General features: G+C 40.5%; 1 protein-coding gene across 1 annotated transcript; it reads left to right on the plus strand.

The window, feature by feature from the left end:
- The first annotated feature begins 390 nt into the window (after positions 1-390).
- FGF20 (fibroblast growth factor 20) lies at positions 391-6280 on the plus strand. The gene is made up of 3 exons (XM_034772484.1): positions 391-688; positions 3290-3393; positions 5737-6280. Exons 1-3 carry the CDS (start codon positions 391-393, stop codon positions 5980-5982), a joined length of 648 nt encoding a protein of 215 aa, XP_034628375.1. The 3' UTR covers positions 5983-6280.
- Positions 6281-24680: the final 18400 nt, after the last annotated feature.

Genomic DNA, 24680 nt, shown 5'->3' on the forward strand with positions numbered 1-24680 from the left:
TGTGAGGAGAGGAGAGATCGGTTTAAAATTTCAAACACAACCTCTCAGGCGCGCAAGAGAGGGCTTCATTAGCATATGTCCGGGGGGACTAGCATATATACGGGCATTGTATATAAACAGAACTCTAATCTGATTAGTTTCCCAGGACAAAACAGCAGCACCAGCAGCTCTAGATGTTGATGCAAAGCCAGGAGCAGACTCCCACATGCTCGGAGAGAGAAGAGGCTCCAAAGACAGGCAGCTGTTATCCTAGTGCAAAGTCCACCCTTCCTGAGATCATCCAGGAACAGCTCGGCCAGAACGTTTAGATCTCACTCTTCCCATTTGGTTATTGTTAATTTGCCTTTCAACTCATCGTTCGTTAAACCTCCTCCCTTCCAGCGGGCTTTCATGGCGCCCTTAGCCGAAGTTGGGGGCTTCCTAGGCGGCTTGGAAGGGTTAGGGCAACAGGTGGGCTCCCATTTCCTGCTGCCTCCTGCCGGGGAGAGGCCGGCTCTGCTCAGCGATCGCCTGGCTCAGGCCGAGAGGGGGTCTAGAGGTGGCGGAGGTGCGGCGACTGGGACTGCGGATTTAGCCCATTTGCAGGGCATCCTACGCCGGAGGCAGCTCTACTGCCGGACGGGCTTCCACCTGCAGATCCTGCCCGATGGCAGCGTGCAGGGCACCAGGCAGGACCACAGCCTCTTCGGTAGGTAGCAGCTGCAATTACGCAGAGCTCGGATCCCAGCCTCATCCATCCCGCATAGGGAGGTGTTTCTATCCCTCGTGGAAAAGAAACACTTACTTACTGCAAAGTACAGCAGCAGAGCGGTCAGATCAGAGTGCACCACTGGGCAGGTGTTTAACCCGAGACTCCCAGTATAAAGCTGTACGGCCTTAGACTACAGGGGCTGCACACAGAACTCAGCATGACAGAACATCTCTTCCTATGTCATTTATTAACTAGAAATGTCTGTGTGGAGCGTACAGAGTATGTCGGTTTATATGTACATACACATATGCATTAGTACATGTGTGTAACCTCTACACCTGCATTTGTATTTAGCAGCAAACCGAGAAAGAGAGGTTCTATCACGGTGATTTTTTTTTCTACTCAGTACCTATAATTTAATGTCCCGCACTTGCCCCTGCAATCTCTAAATCTCTTTATAAACAAACAAAGATCATGGAATCGTTAATCTTGCTAAACCTCTAATTTGCATCAGGTTGCTTTGTTTTGCAGTGCGGAGAAAGCTACACGTGGGATTGCACAGAGCTACAACTGTAATGTAATTACAACAGTAATGTTTCCTTTATTTCCTTTTTAAAATGGTTTGTCCATAAACCAAAGGGGGTGGGAGGAGGAGCGAAGAGATATCCTAAGGATGTAAATGGTTTCCTGACATGTAAGGGTAAATAAGAAGGAATGTATGTAGGCACTGCAGCGTTATCTGAACAAACCTGCTATTGTTGACCATCAGTGAGTTTTTTTTGTATTGATTTAGCAGCCATAAAAAGGTGATTAAAGAGTTTTCTATCATCTCTCCCATAGTCAAAACAATCAGCTGGAATGGCCCTTAACTGATTTTATAACACACTGAAGTACTGGTGTTTTCAGAACTAAAAGAACTGTAGTTAAACACAAAGTTCTTCACAGAAGGGAGACTTTCTACAGCATGTAAACACAAAATCATTACTTTTAAAAAATGTTTAGTCCAAGATCAAAGATTTGCGGTGTTTCTTTTAAATGTTCTTCCTTTATTCTAATCCTATTCTCCACAGGTTTGTCTGATGTGGTCTCTTTGTGGGTTGAATCACCTGCTTATTATGGTTTATAAAAAGAATGGCTTTGAAAATGATATCAGAAAGACTAAATACCTCCATGTTTTTTTATGGGACATTGGACATTAGGAACTGGGAAATCTGTGATGATTTACATCCAATAAAAAGTTTTTAATGCTTGCTCTTTCTAAAGGATTTAGCTGGTTTGTCATTTAGCATTGTAAATAAGAGGTATGCCAAAGTTCAGTTAAAGCTCAAAAGATTATAAATTACAGTACACTAACCTCTCTTAAGATGGAAAATGGGTCAGAATGTAAACAGTGTGCATAATGAGACAAAAAGGCATGCCAAACTATTGTAAAGAATATTCCATACAATTACATCAGTTTAATAAGTTTGTATTTTTATTTTAGTAATGTGCTAGGTGTGTATCAAAAGCCACCTCACTTTGGGACTCTGTTTACAATGGTAGAAATTTTAACAGATATGATTTACACATTTCCTGTCTTTTTTTGTATTATATCTGTAATGTAATCTGTACATATTGGATCTCAAAATACTTAGTGCTTAGGGCAAAAATGGGCTACTAGCAAGGTTACATAGAATTTCTCTGTTCTACACAGGTAAATTGGATCCTTTTTGGTCACATAAATATTTGGTGAAATAGTTTAAAGATACAGAATATAACAATTTAAATAATATAAAATGGGCCCAATTTCACATTGCAAATGATGAATAATGAATCAGAATAACAAATACTTTAGGCATATTTAGATAATAAGCATACTAAATCAAGTGTTAGTTATATTCCACATATTATGATCAGTTTTGTCATTTTAAAAACATAATATACATGCATCATATTTTACACATATACAAAACCTGCCTCTGAAATCAATGAGATTACTAATATGAATAGGGGCTGCAGGTTTGGGCCCACATGTTGGATTAGATATACAGCAAATATGTTTTTCTTCTCTATGGGAAGACTCTCTGGTATATAATTCCCATCTGTATTTTGACTTCTAGTCACATGATATCATTATTTTGACTTCCACCCATTAGATATAATTAAAAGTGTTGGTTTCTTAAGATAGTGCTACAGAGAAGGTGAAATATATCTCCGGATAGTTCAATCTTACCCTGCAATATATGAACAGACACTTCATCAAATATTTTATAATCATCTACTGAAATTGTATAGCACTGAATCCTAAATAATAGTTTTAACCCATCAGTGACAGATAAAATCCTTTCTTAACTAAGTCATAACAAATGTTTCTGAAAAAAGCATATAATTCTTTTTCCTTGGGGAGGCTTCTAGTCTGCTTTGAACTAAAATGTGTATGAAATTCAGTTCAGTGGTAGACATGTAAAATAGGAGTATTCTTATATATGTCTGTAGATCACATTTACTATAGTGTGTACAAATAAAATATTTCACCTGCTTCTAAATATATTATATATATATTTCTTGACTTTAACACATGTGAGCTAAAGCAACCCTACCCTTTTTGTGTACATTTAGGTATCCTTGAATTCATCAGTGTGGCAGTGGGACTGGTCAGTATTAGAGGAGTGGACAGTGGCCTTTATCTTGGAATGAATGACAGAGGAGAACTCTATGGATCAGTAAGTATTAGCTTATATTTTCTAAGCCACATTTGGATTTTAGACCTGACATACTGAGTCAATTGTTAATAGTGGGCAAAAAACTCAGCTAAGCACTGAAATAATGCAATATGCTAACTTTCTTTCCTGTTGAAATGATGTATATTATTTGTGTCATTCAATCATCCTCTGAGAATGTGTGGTGATGATAGCGCAAACCTTTACAGTCTGAGTCAAATATCATGCACATGGAAAGAATTTCATTAGCCTGAGAAGAAGAGAATGGATCAGAAATCTTCCCCCTTAACAGAGACAAAAGAAAGAGAAGAATGAATGAATGAATGAATGAATGAAAGTAACCAGTTTAAAAAAGTCTTGGAAGGCAAAATAGTTGCTTAGTGACTGATTTTCTTTTTAAGATCTACCTTACAAATCTATCAGGCTCACTGCATTTTCCACCATAAAAACTACTGATATGGAAAACAGAGAAAAAGATAACTCTGCAGATAAATAAATAAATAAATGCATACAAAACCTTGGATTACTTGATTTGTGGTCTGCTGATCCCTTATAATTCAGCAGGTGGCACTCTGGGGCACCTGCTTTTTTTCAACATCTGAAGAAAGACCCTTAAACAGCTTAATCATGTATCACTGTTATTTTGGAAGTGTGAGGAGTATACATGAGGCAATATCATTTAATCCATACTCTGATTTAAAATTAAACTGTTTTAAAGATTGAAAATAAGCTAGTAATAATTTTAAATGAGTGTTTTTTGTTGAGAAATTTCAATGTAAGATACTACAAACTATAGTCTTTGGTTCTACAGCAGTATCAGGGTAACATGGACTCAGCTTCTTCTCCATTTCAGTTTTCAAACCTTGAAAGATAAAATACTCTCTGTCCTCCCCTCCCACCCAAATGTTCTGGGGTAATAAAACATACACCTTTGACAGGAGTTTCAAGTCTACAATTTCTATTCCTATCACTGATTGGTTTATACCCTTACCACACATGATGGCTGAATATAATCGTTTCTTACAATAGATTGTGAACTCTGAGCATTTTGTAAACCAAAAGGAAACAGTATGTACATTGCCATTTTTTGTGGCTTACCTTGTCAATCAATGACATCCTTAAGGGCAGGTCTACACTAACCCCCCAATTCGAACTAAGGTACGCAACTTCAGCTACGTGAATAACGTAGTGGAAGTTCAAAGTACCTTAGTTTGAACTTACCTCGGTCCTCTCGCCGAGCTGGAGTACCGCAATCGACGGCGAGCACTTCTGGGTTTGACTTATCTCGTCCAGACAATACGCGATAAGTCGAACCCAGAAGTTCCATTTGCTTGCCGCCGAACTACCGGGTAAGTGTAGACCTACCCTTAGTGTTTTAGGCCTCAAAAATTTTTAGGTTTGAAGGTTGAGGCATTTGTTGCTCTGAATGCGTATGAAATGGTGCCCAGATGGTAATATGTTCCTGATTCTTCCATCTCAGTGCAAGCTTTACCTTGTCCATCATAATAATGAACCATGCACACTGAGTCCCTTTGGTTTACAAAATATGATGATGCTAGTCTCTCTTCCAGCAATGAATAATTATGTTTCTCCAAACAAGATTAATGTGGTCACCAAAGTCCTTGTAGTGATCCAAGTTATTTTAAAAGTTGGGGAGTGTAAGTCACGAATACTAGGTACAGCCACAGCAGTTGCTTTTCCAGTTCCAATGGGAATGCCTTTCTCATCTGTTACATTATACCTTTATCCAGAAGGCTCATATATGTATATGGACAGCAATTACCACATCCCCCTCTACATAAAGGGAGGTCTAAGCCATTCTATGTTGGATATGTTCAGTAGTCAAATACATTTTTAAGGTAACAATCTGTATTTTCTTGACCATTTAAGAACAGGAACACTTGAACACATATTGTCATGTCTTATATTTTCTCTGTCTGTATGTACATCCCCAAATCTCATTCTGAGGGTGTCAACTAAGATGCTGGAGATGTGTGTTTTAGTTGACTCTTGCATGCGTAACACCATCTTCAATCCTAGAGAAAGTTAGCAAAATGAGATTTAAATCCAAAATTGTACACAAAGTGATGCAGGTCTAGTACTGATAAAAGGGAGCCTTGTGAACAAATAACTTTCTCAACTGCTCTAAAACTGTCCACGTGCCCCAGGTATGATCAGATTCACCCTCTTCTCGGGGTTTGATTTTATTAGCAAAGAAATGAACAATAAGTCAACATATACTCCAATCCATTTTGGTTATCACTGTATCTCTTTATAGGAATATGTTCAGAAATTGGTTACTGAAAGAGCTCTGACCTTTTATTTTTCTATCTTTTTTTAAAATAGGAGAAACTAACTTCTGAATGCATCTTCAGAGAACAGTTTGAAGAGAACTGGTATAACACTTATTCTTCCAACGTGTACAAACATGGAGACTCAGGTCGGAGGTATTTTGTAGCACTTAACAAAGATGGTACTCCCAGAGATGGGGCTAGATCCAAAAGACATCAGAAATTCACACACTTCCTACCCAGGCCAGTGGATCCTGAAAGAGTTCCAGAACTCTACAAAGATGTGTTAGGATACAGTTGAAATGGGACAGAATGTTTGAAAGGAAACCAAAACAAAACCCATTCTTTCCTACCACAACTTCCAGGGTAACACAAGCAGGAAGAACTTTCAAATGCTGCAGAGTTACCAGGCTCTAGGAGAGTGGATTTTAACAAGCTGTTTAGTGATAGCCTCCATTTCCTAATGTTTGGATATAGGAGACAAAGCCTTAAAGTTAAGAGTGGACCAGCCTCTTTGAAGTTTTCTGACCCTGTTACTGGCCAGTAGACAGTGGGAAGTTGGAGTCTGATTTATTTTAAAATACCAAACTCGTGCCTAACTTGTCTGGATTACTTATTATCCATAAACTAGAGAAAAAATAACTACCTAAATCAGATGGAGTGGGACAATAGACAGAAAGTTGGACGAAATGGTAAGGAATAGGCTGTAAAACAGCAATAAAGCCTGAGAATGATATATGAAGTTATAGTGGCTATACTACAAGTGACGGAACTTGGAAGTCAATGCATTTCAGTCAGAGCTGGAACTTTTCTTCAGGATGGACTTATTTATACATTTCCAGATGACATATATTTATTTTATATATTTATTTATTAAAGAGTTTATTTTTACTGGGATATGAAGACACTACAACCCCTTGCCCGAACAAAAAATCATTGACAGTGCCAATATTTACTCTGAGGTAGTGTCATCATGCAAAAAAGGCATTACATCACAACATGTTCAAAAACTGAGCATCTAAATTTTCATTTTTTATAAAGTATAGATTAGGTTATATTTTTATGCACACACAGTTGTCTCATGGATCATCGTAATCTGGAGAGAATGTTGGTTGCTTTTGACTTTGAGAATGCCTTACAGATTTGTACTGAATTCAAATGCACATTTAAAAAGGAATTAAAATATGTTTTACTTTATCAGTTTTACTGTCATTCTTTAAGTGAAGAGTTTGCTAACAAACTAAATATATGTAGCTTTGCAAAACTGCAAACGTTTTAATGACCATAGGAAAATAATCTCTCAAAAGTTTGTGTTAGTACTTTAAATCCTTATTGAAAGCCCAAGGTGCATGGCATTTTAGCTAAGTGACTTTCCATTGACTTTAATAATAGTTGAACAGCAAAATGACTAAATTCTCTATAGAATTTTAAAAACTGAAGATACAAGTGACAATCGTATAAGAATTTTTATTCTGATCAACTTCATTATGTTTACAGTGCAATAGTAGTGCAGTACAGTCTTTGAGCTCACTGAATGAAAAGCTCTGTACAAGTGCAAAATTATTGCTGTTATTATATTATTAAATTATATATTTAACAGAACGATGTGCAGAAGATATTACACAATGATCTCATAAATTGGCATGCAGATATTTTTTCAGAAGAAGACAAAATTGAAACTAAGCACCCAGTTCTGAATGACAGACCATAGATGTGTCTTGATTCAGTGGTTGCACACATGTATACACTCCAGTCATGATCTACATCACCCAAAAGTAGCATTGAGGATTTAACCTAGGATTTCCCATTCCAAAAAACATAGTCTCAGTCCTTAGCCAACTGAGCTAATGGAAAATTTCCACCAGGTGTAATACTATTACAGGCTTACAGGCCAAATTCTGTATGGTTTGACTTTGTAACCTATCTAGGCTAGCTGATAGAGAGTTACATACTCTATCATGACTGACATTCGAGTAGAGGGCAGCATTACACGTACTTGGTCTCTAAAGGAGAAGATAGATGGTTTTGTGTTTGAGGCAGAGGACTGTGAGTCAAGAAAAGAGAGAGCTCTGCTCTTTCACAGACTTCCTGTATCGCCTTGTGCAAGTCACTTAACTTCTCAATGGCCCCATTAAATGGCTTTGAGGTCTTTGGTACTGCGTAAATACTAAGTGTTAAATGTAATAATGTATGAATAGCACCAACAAGCAGAATAGTACTAAAAATGCCTTTGATGGGTTAAAAGCAGTTTCCACACAAAAGTATTGCTATGTTATAACATTGTACATTAGGTCAGATGCATACATCTAGTAGTGTGTCTCTCATTAAGATAATGAAAATGGGGTGTAGTTTTGTATAAATATCAGTGGTGTATGTGCTATGCAGCAGCATTCATGTGTATCTATTTGTGATGGGGTGTTCACCCCACACTAGCCTGGGAGGGCTTAATGAGGCTGAGAAGGGGCCAATTAACTGGATAGGCCACAGCTGAGGGTAATTAGGTGGCCTAAGTAATTCCCTGAATGATGACAAAGCCCAGCTGAGAAGTAACAGGTGGGGCTAGGATAAAGCCAGGAAACTGGCAACAGAAAGGGCTGCAGGGGAAATAGTTTGCAGTTACTCTGGGAGAAGGGAGTTTGGGCTGGTAAACCCAGAGAGGGGGAGAGACAGAAGGTAGAACTAAGAAGTAGGAAGATGTAGGAAGGAGTCTAGGAGAAGAGCAACATGGTCTGGGAGTAAGCAGGCTACTGTCCCAAGAGATAGGGTCCCTGGGCTGGAACCTGGAGTAGAGGTCAGGCCTGGCTTCCCCTACCAGCTACTGGAGGAGTGGCATGGTCAAGACAGTGAAGGGAAGACTGCCATTTTTGTATGGAGGGACTTTGATACCCCAGAAGGGGAGGGCTATAGTGACCTGGTCAGAAGGCTAAGTCAAGAAGGAACCCCCTGAGTCCCAGAGAGAGACCATGGAGAGAGGAACAGGCAGAAGGGAGCATTGGATATGTGAAGAGCTAATCCCCAGAGCAACCAATAGGAGGCACCCTAGTGATGAGTGGACGCCATGACACTATTCAAAGCCAGAATTTTAATCAAGAGCATTTTTTTAATATTAACTATAGTTGCAAGAAATTTTAATATAGCTAAATGTCCTTAGATCTATAGTCAACAGAGAATTGACTGCTTCATATATATAAATATAGATAAACATATTATTTCTACTCATATCATTTTTCTTTACCTGAAGAAAATGAAATATTTAATACTTGAATAACAGGTGGCCAGGATTTAACAGATCAATAAACCAATGAAATGAAATTGTGAAAGGCACCATTTAAAAAAATGAAGAGGGCAATGTAGCACAGAGGGCAATGTAGCACAGAGAATATCAGAAATATTTTGTACTAAGTATATATTGCTACATAGATGGTATAATCCATTCCTATTTACACTAGTTATTGGTGATGTTGTATTTGAAAAGTAAATTAATGACTAAATAACATCCAAGCTAAATGGAAGGATATATTGGATAAGTACAGTAAATAACTCAAAAAGTCATCTCTGCATGCTAGAAAGGCAGAACAGTTTATTCCACACAGTTGTCTAGGCTTTGTGACAGATCTGTGAATACAGATCTGGCTGACAGATTTTCATGTGTTTCTAGCAAACATGGTCAGTGTTTAATCTGTATTTATAACCATAAGTGATTTTCTGTCTCTGTGTCCTTGATTTACCAGTTAGTTTACATTTGGAATGTGCTTTGAAGGTGAAAAAGCATTACAAGTATTTTTAGCAATGTTACTATTATTTTGTGTCTCATCATGGCTGCCCTGATTTTTTAACAGACATAACACAAACCAGAATAGTTACGGGGATTAACTCCATCTGATAAATAAATAATATGCAGCTGGAACTTGAAGATCCAAATGCTTATACAACATGTATTATCAGGAAATACCATATATTTCTATAAAATACTTGCCCCATTTCCCATATATTATTTGACTATTGCAATCCCATATTACAGCTATCTCAGTAGTAATGGTTCAAAATGTACTGCAAAATTACATGGCATATATATGCTCAGATACTACGGTGATGGGCAGCACCTGAGATGTCCCTCCAAGCTTGAAAGACCTATCAGTCTCTCTCTCTCTCTCTCTTTTTTTTTCCTGGCTGTGGCATACTTCCGCTGACAAAAGTAAGAGTATATTGTACTATGTGTCACAATGTGTTCAATTTCACCATTCCATTCTGCTTTTTGAGTTTATTTCCATTCTGTTGTATTCTGTCTATCATGATCCTCTGAAACAGTTGATGTGCTTTGTACTCTGAAAACTGCTTATGTAAAAATGACACTTTAATGAACAGATCTCCCTTGTGTATACTCAGAGTCATATCTGGATTTTAGTGACTTTTTAAACTAGATTTTATACTTGCTAGTCCTGTAGGGCAAACATAGTTAAGAGAGAGGTGTTTGATTCTATTTCATCAGCAGAAATGACTAAATTTACTAATAATGTACACCTGTGTAACTCTAATGGTATAGTGCTTGGAATGGTATGGGGTTACACTGATATTACCAAGAGTGTAACTTGAAGGCAATAGGGTTTCACAAGTGTAAATGAGGGCATAATATAAAGGCAATGGGATGCACAGGTGCAACTGCGGGCATAATTTCATACCGGTCAACTCCATGGGTTTTCCCTGTAGATCAGGGCTTTCCAACATTTCTATAGGTCTTGTCTTCAAATTCTCACCTGACTGGCTGTTCTTTCACTACTTCCCCACCTCCTGGGAAAAGAGAGCCAATGAGAGCTTCTACACAGCCTGATGGACATTCTGATCCTTCACTCCCCATAGCAAGTACAGCTCCAGCTCCTGCTTCCCAGGTGTATAAACAATGGGTGAGAGCTGCTAAAGCGCTTAGCCCTTTGATCTCAGAGCTGGCTGGGAAGCAGCAGCTCCCGGCCATCTCTTCAGTTCCCTATGTGCCCTGAGCCTCACATGAGCCCCCATCCCAGTAACCAGATGCCACCTGCCTCTCATGTGCCTCTGAACTCCACGCATGTGTGCCATCATGTTCCTCTGCCCACCATGTGTCCCAGATGTCCCCAGTGCTATTTTTTGTCCCTGACCCCACACTGTTCCTATAGGACAGTGACCAGATAGGACTTCTACTGAACCCATGGAAACCTTGGCTTTGCCTATAAATGATAGGGTTTATTGTGTGCTGTCCCTCCTCTGTTGTAGCTTGATAGTTGGCTTGGGGGATACAACTTCTGAACTTCTCCTGGGAGTGATGGGTTGAGTATGGAAGGAATCGGTATGAAGGATAGAGGTGTGAAGTGTATGAAGACGGAATAGCTAGATGTGTTCAGGATGGGTGGGTGAAAAATGAATGGGAGTATGGAGTGGGTATTTAGGAGTGAATGTGGATGGGGGCTAGGTGTACCGAATAAGTAGCTATATATATTCAGAGTGTGGCTATGCAGAATGAGTGGATGTAGGTGGTGGAGTAAATTGTCTGGGGATTATGGTTCTATGTGGATGAAGAGATGGGATGCAATGAGAATGGGTGTGGAATGAATGCTAATTGAAATGTATGGAATGAATGCCTAGAGTGGGTGTGAGAAGGACAAATGGGCAATGTGTCCATGAATGTATGCATGTTTATATATTTCTATGCAATGCATGTAAATCAGAATTTACTTTTTTTTAGTTTGCAAATATTGGCAGATATGTAATTTGTCTCAATTTGCCAGAACCTTGATTACTGATAATCCCAAAATGAGTCGGTAGGGATAAAGTTAGGAAAAAAACCACCATCTTTTTAATCGTTAATTGAGGACATTTGATGCGGAAATCACTGTGAGATAAACATTGAAGCCCATGATTCTATTTTTACAAAATTACCTTTCAAAGTTAAACCATGCTAAATAAGGAATAATTCTAATTCATTGTATATTAGTTACTTGAACTTTATTATACTTGGATTACTTTTTTAAAATGTATTTTTTTCAATACCGTGTAAAAATAATCTTACATATATGGCATTCAATATTAAAAAAAGGGTATGGAGAGCCAAAATAAATAAAGACTGTATAAATTTTCCTCATATCTAACCAATTAAAGAAACTCAGATATGGTGTGGTAAGGAAGATGTATATTTCCAGAAATACTTTCCACACACAAAAATCCATTCAAAACTCCAACAGATTAAGTAAGCCAGTTTTGTGCTCCAAGAAATGAAGATTTTGATTAATCCATATTGTGAACAGAAGGGTCCAGTTTAGGGGAAACTGGGACTGCTAACTCCATGCATCTTCCAAGCACACTGGGAATTTTAAAGAAGGATTATGCTTGAGGCTTTGTCTTCCCCAGTGTGGACCTAAGTATAAAGTACACAATCTGACCTTAACCATTAATAATTAGATAGCTAACTGCAGATTGGTTCCCAAGGCCCCAGCCCTGCAAATTGTTCCATTTGGGGTTCTACATGGGCTGGGGGGGCTCCTGGTGGATCCCATTTAAATCAATGGGAGTTTGCATGGGGACATGGGTCCATCTGCACAGAACAAGCTGCAGGATCAGGGCCAGAGACTGTTTCTGTATTCAGGTACAACTGATGTAAATTAGAATGCTGGTTATCCTCCTTTGTTTTCTTCAGTATTTACACTTTCTGCAAACCCACGTGACCCTGAGTAGTTTATGATTGATGTAACATGCCAAAATCCCAGTGCTTTGCAAAAGCTTTGATTTCTGTACCAGTATATTGTATTTTCAAATATACTTGATTGGGAATTCCATATCTTGTAAAGACTGATTTCATGTAATGAATCATCATACTCAAGGTATCTTTTAGAATATTCAGTTCAAAGTAGCCTGAATAGGAGGAGAAGGCCATTAAACAGTCTTTGCTTTCAAATCAGAGCTGGTAATAAAAGAGCTGGTCTCTTATAACAATTACATAATGAGCAACCTTTAATTCATAACCAACAGACTAGTAGTAGTGTAACAGAGGTAAGATTTTTCTTTCTACAGCCTCTTTCAGAACTTGTAGTTCTATTTTCTGTCATCACCTGCAGGTTTTTTTTCAGTAAGTTTTCAATGGGCTTGTGCATTTGTGCCTTTATATCATGCTTCATGCTATTCTCTATTTCTGATTAATGTGCCCTTAATAATGCGTCCGCCCCAAATAAGATCTTACTAAGACCAGCAGCTCTTGCTAGTACTGATGCACATGTTTGAAGTGAAACTGGTAACTTTGAAACAGTAATCTTTGTATGCTAGATAGAGGGGTGCAGGTGTCAAAGGCTTTGTAACAATGGCTAACAGTTTATGGTCAGCTTGTATGTCAAATTGTCAAACATATTGGTGATAACTTTCACACTCAAATGCTACAGTGAACATCTCTTCTATTTGGATGGAACTTTTTTAGTCCGACTCATCAACAGGGACACAATTAGTTGAAACACCAACCTGAAGAACAGTTCAGGTTGTGAAGCACCCGAAGTCACTTTAAAAAAGAGAAGAACAAACTGGTTATGGAAACAGGAGCTTTATCTTCTCCCCACCCCCAATTTTTCATAGCCATTTACAGTCTTTCTGCAATAACTCTTTAAGGCCTTGTGTACACTCAGGTTTTGTACCACTGTAACGCTAAGTTAAAGGTGCAATTTTTGTTTGTAAATTGATATTTATGCTAGTACAACCCCTAGTGCGGACACAGTTATACCAGTATAAAGGTGCTTTATAGCAGTATAGCTTATTCCCCTTAGGGCTAGTCTACACTACCCGCCCTGATCGGCGGGTAGAAATCGATCTCTCGGGGATCGATTTATCACATCTCATTTAGATGGATAAATCGATCCCTGAATCGATGCACGTACTCCCACCTCGTCAGGAGGAGTAAGCGCCATTGACGGGGGAGCCGCAGTGGTCGATTTGCCGCCATCCTCACAGCAGGGTAAGTCGCATAGGATACGTCGAATTCAGCTACGCTATTCGCGAAGCTGAATTTGCGTATCTTAAATCGATCCCTCACACTAGTGTAGACCTAGCCTTAGTGTATGGGAGTAAGCTGTATTGGTATAAACACTTTTATACTGGCATAACTGAATCCATGCTGTGTGTGTGTATTGCTTTAATCACACTGGACAAGGCCTCAATGGCATAGTTATTGTGAACATTGTGGTAGTAATTTGGAATGCCTCTAGTAGTTCCAGCAAATCAGCTGCTACCTTTTCCCCCGACAATGGAAAGGTGAAGATGTTTTTATAACTTCATTAAGTTCCTTTAGATCTAACCATGCTGTTTGTCAGGGTCTGGTCTTCATTTATGTTTTGTACAGCTCTAAGCACATTCCTGGTGGTTAATAAATAAATAATAATACTGACAAATAATGGATCAGATCATTCTTCAAGGTGGAAATGTAATACAGCAAGACATTGTATTACACTTTCTGCACCCACCACCATGGTGGAGATACTCCATTGGAGCCACACAGGTGGACAGTAGGGAAATGCTAGTGATCCACAGCTGGCAGGAAGCTGTCACAACAAGGAGAAGGGCAGTCTTACCCAGTGACCAGTAAGAGTTGGGAGTCAGGCAAGGGCAGATACTAGGAAGTCAGAGTCCGAGACAGGCCAGAGGGAAAACCAAGAATCAGGTGTCAGGAGGCAGGCAGGGACAGGTAGGAGATCAGCAGTAGTAGCAGCTATTGCAGGGGAAGCAGTCCTGGGAGGGAGAACTCAGTTGCATGAACAACTTTCTGTGCTTGGGTTAAATAGAGGCTGGGGACCAATCAGGACACCCAGGTTTCCACCAATCAGAGCCCAGGACTCCCTCTGTTAGAGTTCAGCTACTATTCTGGTCAGTGGGTGGCCAGGTTGGGAGTGCTTAGCTCTTAAAAAGAACAGGAGTACTTGTGGCACCTTAGAGACTAACAAATTTATTGGAGCATAAGCTTTTGTGGACTACAGCCCACTTCTTCGGACGCATACAGAGTGGAATAAATATTGAGGAGATATATATACACACATACAGAGAGCATAAACAGGTGGGAGTTGTCTTATCAATTCTGAGAGACCAATTAAGTAAGAGAAAAAAAGTTTTGAAGTGATAATCAAGATAGCCCAGTACAGACAGTTTGATAAGAAGTGTGAGAATACTTACAAGGGGAGATAGATTCAATGTTTGTAATGGCTCAGCCATTCCCAGTTCTTATTCAATCCTTTTGCGGATACAGACTAACACGGCTGCTACTCTGAAACCTAGCTCTTAAAAGCGCTGTATACCAGCATTCAAGACTCATGGTCCCTGACAGAAGCTGGTACCTGGAGATTTGCATCGGGGTGGATCAGGGGCTTTGTTTATCAACCTCATGGCATATTCTGCAGAGAGGCAAATCTTGCTGTGATAATGAAATGACTAGGTAGCTGACTCAGTGAAGCCAGCCTTTTAGAAATTTCCTCCCTTGTAGTTCACTCTGGTAGGTTTTCCTGGGAGAAGGGCTCTTGGGACCCCTGATAAATTCTTAGATGTATTTGGTTTTTCCTACTACATCACTGGATATATCAAGTCATGTGACTGGGGACTAACCTTTCTAAACCTGATCCTGATCAGGTGACTGGGACCAGGAAATAAAATAAACTCTTATCTGCACTCCTGTGAATCAGATCTCTTATAAGCTAACAGAAGTAAACTAAATTTTCACAAGATTGGAGATATCATGGTAGATGATCTCTGAACATCCTTAAGAGATCAGAGGATTATTTTGCCCCTTACTGCATATTTGTCAACAAGTATTACCCGCCCAAACCTCAATGGCTTTCTGACTGCATGGTTGCTATTTGTTTTCAAAACAGTTTTTTTTTGCAATGGCTTGTTCATCTATTGAGGTGTATTTGTTGCACCTGATGATTTTTACTGTCTGTGAATGGATGGGTACATATGGTACTTCTGTCAGTACATGAGCACTGTTAATAGAATTCTAGCATTGTTAAAGTATTTCATCATATTTCACAATGCTTTATTGAGACTACCAGTTCAAAGGCTCATAGGCAGAAGGACAAAAAAAGGTGTAACAAATTTCTCAAGCAAAACACAATTAACTTTGATGTATTGTGATGGGGTAGTTGAGGGCAGTTGTGCCTAGTGGTCAGTCCCATGTGGCCACCTGGCTTGGCCGTTAAAAGGTTTGGAAGTGTCTAATAGATGCATAGAGAGATCTGGGAATGACTGAGAACTGGGGAAGGAATCTGGACACTGCATCATTAAGGGCCTGAAATCTTGCAGATAAGATAGGGTTAGATTCCCCTCTCACCAATTGGGAAAGAGGTGGGAGAAGGGGAGCAGCATAAAGACTGTCTCCTTTCTCAGAGCAGACAGACACTGATAAGAGAAGGCTGGCTTCTTCAAATTGGAAGGCTAATTGGCAAGGGTGTTCAACTGAAGTGAGCGGGCAAAAGCCATGCAGCCTTGCAGATAAGGCAAGAGGTTTGAGATACAGTCCCAGAGGGCTGAGGGGGACTTCCTGTTTAAAGGAGAGAGACACTGAGAGTTTTAAGACAAGGGGCAGAGAACTGCTAGTAGTATAATCCAGCTGACATGGGGAAGAGCTGAGACTAGTTTTTAGGAAACATTTCTGTAGCTGGTCCCAGGAGAAGCTGTGAGGAACCATAAAGGTCAGGATAGGAGCAGCAGTCTGCAGATCATATGAAGAGGTAAAGGTGTGAGTAGCCCAGGGAAAATGGGGGAAGGGATTGAAGGAATTGTCCTTAAATGTCTAAACAAGGTCTCAGGGTTGGAACCTAGAGGAGGGGGTGGACATATGTTCTACTGCCTCTCTCCAGGCCAATAGGAGAAAGCAACTAAGGTGGTCACTCACATGTTCCTGGAATGCTGGCTATTCAGTAGTTCTGGGAATGGCCTGGACCTAGCCCTGCTGGCATGACCTTGTATGCACAGTGCATGTGAGGTCATGGTGCACAGAGGGCTCCATTTTTAAGAGTATGCCACGTTGGCCCTGCCAGCATGGCCTTGCACATATGCTTTCTAGGTCATGTTGGAGGAGGTGGAGTGTCATGCTCTTAAAAATGGTGTCCCTGTCCAATACTGGACAAAAAAAGTCCACTTTTGTCCCAGTACCAGGTGGGATTCAAACCTCTCAAAAAGAGGACCACCTGGTTTAATACCAGATGGATGTCTTCCCTATAAGAAACACAGGTGTCAAGAACAAAAGAAGCCAAGAACAGAAGTGCCAGAAGCCAGGAGATGTGCTTGAACATTAGTTTCTCTGTTTCCTATTTTCTGGACTTTTCAGTGAACCCCCAGAAGGGGAATGAAATGAGCAGTGACATGGCTGGAGGGCTAGGCTATGTGTTTTGATAGACTGTTGTGGTGCTAGGCTAGCTGAAGAGGGTGCTAGGTTGAGGAAATCTTTGCAGCACTGAACCTCAAGGCCCCCTGGACGTGAAAGATCCCTTATGATAAGTAGTTACAAACAGGCTATGTACCAGGAAAATAGAACAGAAAAAACAGTATAGAGAGGAGGTCAAATAATTGCCTCAATTGTCAACTGGAGAGGATATTGGATTTCAAACAGAAATTGGCTGGCAACATGCTAAGGTAACAACTAATTGATCTGCAGCAAAGTCAGATGACATAACCACCCTGAAAGGTCAGTACTAAAGGAGGACCTGACAACACCTCAACAAACCAAGGGTGACAAACTGTGCTGATGTAGCAGAGTAGTATAGACTAGCCCTTAGTTACGTCAAAGATCAGGTAGTGCAAAATTTGATTGCATGCCCCCTCAACAAAGTGGATTTGTGACAACATGTTACACTTTTGCTCTATTCTTACTGCTAATAAGTTTCTGCTAGTAAATGTAAACGGCTAATTACTGTCCACAAAGCCCTACATAGGATAGAGCCCAGCTACATAAGATGAGTACCTCTTAGCTTGAAGTGGTTTCCATCATATACAGGGTTAACAGTTTGGTTCAATAGCTCTCAGCACCCCCCTCCATACAAATTGTTCAGCACCCCTGTAAGAGACCACTCTCTCCCTCTCTGACCCACAATGCCACCTGTTAGTCCAGAATCCATAAGGTAACTCCCCTAAACATGAAGCTTGAGGTTGCTGGGTGCAAGATATTGTCAGCTGCATTCTGGAATTCTTTCTCACTGGAAATATATCATGGCCAAACTGAAGAAACACCGTTTGGCTTTTCACCAACTGCTGGATCCAGGATCGTAGCATTCAGCATTGTGGCTGTATTTTCATGTCTTCATGCTGTAAAGTTGCGGAGTTGTGGAGACTAAAGGCTTTAAATCCCAATATTTGGGAAATATTCTTGCTTATCTTAATTATGTAAAGTGTTCCCAGCTACTATAGGTGCCAGGGTAAATTACTGCAATGAACAATAAAGTAATCTGTAGATGTTGTAAATACATTGATCTAGTAACATTGGGCAAAGCTCGGTTTATCTAACTTGTCACTGTGCATGTGTCTGGTTGGTATTAAGATCTCCACATTTTCTCTGCTATCTTACTTCTTTTCACCAGCTTTGGACCACTCATCATGATGACTCTCCTTCTCACTGACAGTGTTTGAAAACTGATCCCCTCAAGTCCAACATGACTTCAAGAGTAGTCGGGGTGGTCTCTGGAGAATACAATGAGTTCCAAGAGTTGAGTCTGAGGCTCCTGAAATTACTCCACCCCCTTACACTCTGGGTATCAAGAAATTGAACTCGGGGTCCAAATCAGAACTCTTGTGTCGTAGTACAACATGTTGCCCCTTGTTTCTCAGGTGCCTTGCCTAGACCATTTGAGCAGCCCCACTGACAGTGTTGTAAATAAAAATGTAATTGATATATGACATATAGTACTGTCATGTGTTTTTATGGAAAAAGATACTATTGTTTCAAACAGCAAACCCTTTTTATCTTATGGAATCACTTCAATATTTCTACGAAAGATTTGGTTGCTTAAAGTTAGTCAGCGTACCCATATGCTTTCATATGATTCTTTTATGATGTTGGCCAGCAATGATGAAATTAGCATGTTTTGATCTATACACAAGTTGTTCATAAAAAACTTGAAAGGGGTAGTTAGGAAAATCCGAGTGCTGAAACATTTAAAATATGCTTTCTGGTCATAGTTTTGTGTGATTGTCAGCCAGAGACTATCATGATCAAGGTAGCTTGCCAATTGCCTGCCACAGATATATTTATTGCTGTAATGGGGATTTCCTATCAGAGATCTGAAGACACCCAGTCTTGCACATTATTTTATTACTAGATAACCTATAAAAATCAACAGAAGAGATTTGATAAGGAAAATAATGAATAGAAATACAATATATAGGATATTATTTTGATCTAGTGGACTTAAATGAACTTATTTGTTGCTAGACAACTCTCTGACACCACATTCTACAGGCCATTACCCTCTGACCCCACTGAGGATTACCAAAAGAAACTACACCATCTGCTTAAGAAACTTCCTAAAGAAGCAGAGAAACAAATCTACACTGACACACCCCTAGAGCCCTGACCAGGGGTATTCTATCTGCTACCCATAATCCATAAACCTGGGAATCCTGCATGCCCCATCATCTCAGGCATTGGCACCCTGACAGCAGGATTATCTGGCTATGTAGACTCTCTCCTCAGGCCCTATGCTACCAGCACTCCTAGCTATCTTTGAGACACCACTGACTTCCTGAGGAAACTACAATCCTTTGGTGATCTCCCAGAAGACAACATCCTAGCCACTATGGATGTAGAAACTCTCTACACAAACATTCCACACAAAGATGGACTACAAGCCATCAAGAATAGCATCCCTGATACCATCACAGCAAACCTGGTGGCTGAACTTTGTGACTTTGTCCTCACCCACAACTATTTCAGATTTGGGGACAATTTATACTTTCAAGCCAGTAGGACTGCTATGGATACCCACATGGCCCCAAAGTATGCCAACATTTTTATGGCTGACTTAGAACAACGCTTCCTCAGCTCTCGTCCCCTTACACCTCTACTCTACTTGCACTATATTGATGACATCTTCATCATCTGGACCCATGGGAAGGAGGCCCTTGAGGAATTCCACCAAGATTTCAACAATTTGCACCCCACCATCAACCTCAGCCTGGACCAGTCCACACAAGAGGTCCACTTCCTAGACACTACAGTGCTAATAAGTGATGGTTACATAAACAACACCCTATACCGGAAACCTACTGACCACTATACTTACCTACATTTCTCCAGCTTTCATCCAGACCACATCACACGATCCATTGTCTACAGCCAAGCTCTAAAATACAACCGCATTTGCTCAGATCCCTCAGACAGAGACAAACACCTACAGGATCTCTATCAAGCGTTCTTAAAACTACAATACTCACCTGGTAAAGTGAAGAAACAGATTGGTAGAGCCAGAAGGGCACCCAGAAGTCACCTACTATAAGACAGGCCCAACAAAGAAAGTAACAGAACGCCACTAGCCGTCCTCTACAGCCCCCAACTAAAACCTCTTGAGCGCATCATCAAGGATCTACAACCTATCCTGAAGGACGATCCCTCACTCTAACAGACCTTGGGAGACAGGCCAGTCCTTGCTTACAGACAGCCGCCAACCCTGAAGCAAATACTCACCAGCAACTACACACCACACAACAAAAACACCAACCCATGAACCAAACCCTGCAACAAACCCCTGTGCCAACTCAGTCCACATATCTATTCAAGGGACACCATCATAGGACCTAACCACATCAGCCACACCATCAGGGGCTCGTTCACCTGCACATCTACCAATGTGATATATGCCATCATGTGCCAGCTATGCCCCTCTGCCATGTACATTTGCCAAACCAGACAGTCTCTACGCAAAAGAATAAATGGACACAAATCTGACATCAGGAATCATAACATTCAAAAACCAGTAGGAGAACACTTCAATCTTGCTGGTTACTCATCAACAGAACTAAAAGTGGCAATTCTTCAACAAAAAAACTTCAAAAATAGACTTCAACGTGAAACTGCAGAACTGAAATTAATTTGCAAACTGGACACCATCACATTAGGCCTGAATAAAGACTGGGAGTGGTTGGGTCATTACAAAACTTAAACCTAATTTCCCCAATACTAATTTCCCACTACTGTTACTCACACCTTCTTGTCAACTGTCTGAAATAGGCCACTCTCATTACCACTTCAAAAGTTATTTTTCCTCCCTTGGTATCCTGTTGTTAACTGAATTGTCTCGTTAGACTGACCTCACACTTGGTAAGGCAGCTCCCATCCTTTCATGTATTTATACCTGCTCCTGTATTTTCCACTCCATGCATCTGATGAAGTGGGTTCTAGCCCACGAAAGCTTATGCCCAAATAAATGTGTTAGTCTTTAAGGTGCCACAAGGACTCCCCATTGTTTTTATTTGGATTTGTTGTGCAACTTATATGTAACTAAATATGGAGAAGGAGCTTGTCTGGTGCTTTGCTATGTAAAGTAAATAAGGGTGGCATATAGGAAGAGGTGGAATTTATTACTGATTTCATATGGTGGGTCAGCACTAGGTAACACCTTTCTTTCACTCTAAAGGGGAAGAAGTAATTTAAAGAAATTCTTTTAGGCCTATTAGAAAGCACACAGGAATGTTCAACTAATCAGATCACTAACTGACTGAACATTTCTGTGCCTTTTTTTCTTTCCAAAAAGAGATGAAGCCTGGGTTGTATTATTGGGGAGAGGGAAAGATATTTTTAAAAAAATATTAAAAATCTGGTGTCTGATGATGGCACTCTTTGCCTTTGCCTCTCCAACATGTAAAAGCAAAGTGTGGCCGTCTGTTGTGGTGTATGGAGCAGTAAAGAGCACACTGCATACCTGCCAACTTTTGCAAACAAACCCCAATACATTCTAATTTACATATATTTACATAAATAAGCACATACATTCACAGACACAGTCCCCGTTTGTCCTACTCATGCCTACTCCACGCTTGCATTCATTCCATGCCCACTTTCACTCCATGCTACCTGTTTACCGAAATGGTCATTATGCATGTCATCTCCAGATCCAATTTATTTCACCACTTATCCCCATTCATTCCATGCTCACCCATCCACTCATTCTGTGCAGCCACACACTGAATACACATAGCCACTCCTTCTCTAAACCCATACCCTCGCTCCACATCTACATACAGCATATCAACTGCACACGTCCTTTCTGAATACATCTCCCTGCTTATCTGTGTACGCTTCCCTTCGCCCTCAACAACAGTCCAAGCTGCACAATGGGAGGGAAAGCACATCCTAGGCCCTATTATTTATTGGCAATGCCCAGGGAAGGATGGAGTTTCCATGTGGTCAGTGTAAGTCTCATCCCTCCCATTAAATAGTCTCAGTCTCTGAGTCCCTACTCCTGAAGATACCAGTGCTCTGAGTGGGAATGGGGTGAGGGAGACAGTGGCCCCATTTGGTGTCACCCCCTGAAGACTGGAGATGTGAGACAATGACATCCCCTGAAGACAGGACAGGTGGGAGAGGGAATTAGGACACCTCCCAGAAGAGTCGCACAGTAAGCGGGTGGCCAAGACCTGTGGGTTCAGTGTAAAAGGATGGGCGAGGGGGAGGGGGATGGCAGGCACATGGGGACAATAGAAGGGGAAGTCAGAGGCACATAAGGTCAGAGGGCACATTGGAACACTGAGGGGGAGGGGGCAAAGGCTCATGCAGGAGGGAATTAAGGGCGATGAAACATCCTCACCCCTCTCTCAAACAAAAAATAACCCCCCCATAACATTAAATTTTTGTTTCTTTCAAAAATTTTCATGGAAAATAGTTACCATTTTCCAAACAGCTCTACAAAATATGGCACTTGTGCTTTGTAGTACAGTACTTGGTATCACTTAGCAGAGAGGCCAAACATTACTAAAATTACCAAAAAGGGTGACAATTGCTGCCAGGTATAGTGGTGGTTATCTGATGCAGGCATCTATTCACTGGAAACTAGGTTGAGAGCACTGGCTCATTTGGTAATCATTGGTTATCAGTCATCTCATAAGTTTTTGATCACTGATAGCTGATAGTACTACAGTGATGAGCTTTATATTACATTACCCTTCACAAGTCATTCTGCCATAGACAAAATGTTTTTACCCAAGAGCTACACATTAAAATTCAGCACTGCCATTTTAATTTTTCAATTTACATATGAAAGGGAACCATGTTCTTTAGATCCAGCATGCACTAATGCTTTCCAAATATTTGCAAGTGCTGCAGAAAAGAATCCTACTGACTGAAGTTTCCTCATTTACTCTCCCTGCCCCCCAAAAAAGTTAGAAAATGTTCCATGAGTGTTAGCTCATTCTATGAATTTTAGTTAACATCTGAATGATTAGGATTCAGGTCCTGTCAAAGTATTTCAGCATTAAGACATGACAGGGCATATTCTGTAGGGCTATTAAGACATGCACCAGGTACATCAGGAACTCCAGTTACCTATGGTGTGTATCAATGGACTTATAAAATGTGATCTGCAGTATCTTATTGTTAGTATAATAATATGGCCCTTCAGTCCTGATGAATGGGAAAACAGAAAAAAGGTTGTAAGCAATTCATTTTTATTCAATTATGAATATTACATATACATTTTCTTGTTAAAGTGCTATATATTTTCTAGAGCTTACCATGGTCTTCTCATCATCTCCTGTAATAGACACTTGTTCACAACTCTTCCTGCTCTCCTGGGCCCAATGGTATCACTGATTTGTTCTTTCCTGGCAGCTAGGTAACATACTACTTTTGAAAAAGAAAATTAAACGGAGAGTCTCTTGACACTTCCTTTCCCTTTCAAATAGTTTGCTTTATTGTAATAACTGAGGCCATGTCCACACTTCAAACTTTGGTTGATGCAGCTTACTTTGGTGTAAAGTTGTTGCAGTTAGTATATCACTCGTGTGCATACATACTTGACGACTTGAGTTGGCACTTTGTGTGCTCACCAGGAGTGCTTGTATTAACACAAAGTGTGGTGCACCCTGGGTATCCTTGTGTGCCACTCACTACTCTCCAGTACAATGGCTTTTGGGGGATTTTTGCAATGTGTTGTGGGATAGAAATGAGTCATGCAGAGAGTCAAGTCCCCATCATGCAACTTTCTCCATCCCATAATGCCATCCCTATCCTGTAATTTTTGCACCTTTTAAAAAAACAAACCAACCGTGTGGCACTTGTTGCTGTCCACCATCTGTCGGATGTATGAGCCCACAAGCTTTGCACTATTGTCAAGAATGTTGCAAACATACAATGAGTGATCCTCCAGTATTTGCAGAGCCTCAGGAAGTACCGCAACAATGGGGTAAATGATTTCTTTGAGGATAGATTGCTATGGGATGTAGCAAAAACCAATTCAAGGTGGTTGTTGGCACTCACGGAGCAGCTACAGATGGTGGAGCACTGCTTCTGGGCCTGAGGAACAAACACTGACTGTGGGATCACATCATAATGCAGGTTTGGGATGACTAGCAGTGGCTGTAGAACTTTTGGATATGAAAAGCCACTTTCCTGGATCTGTGTATTGAACTCACACCAGTCCTCCAGAACATGGACACCAGAATCAGAGTTAAAGCAACACAGGGCTGTTCAGAAAGCTGCAAGTGGACATTTTTTCATGACTGGCGGATTATCACTGGCGATGTTGAATTGTTCCTAGTGGGGGACCCAACCTACTCCTTGCTCCCCTGGCTCATGAAGCTGCACACTGGTCACCTTGACAGTATCAAGGAAAGATTCAGCTACTGGCTCAGCAGGTTGCAGAATGACAGTTGAATATACTTTTGGTAGATTGAAGGGACACTGGTGGTGCTTACTTACCAGATTAGATCTCAGTGAGAAAAATATCCCATTGGTTTTAGTTGTCTGTTGTGTCCTGCAAAATATCTGAAGGACAAATGGGGGAAAAGTTGCCATGGGGAAGG

The sequence above is a fragment of the Trachemys scripta genome, chromosome 5 (assembly GCF_013100865.1).
Source record: "Trachemys scripta elegans isolate TJP31775 chromosome 5, CAS_Tse_1.0, whole genome shotgun sequence".
NCBI lineage: Eukaryota > Metazoa > Chordata > Testudines > Emydidae > Trachemys > Trachemys scripta.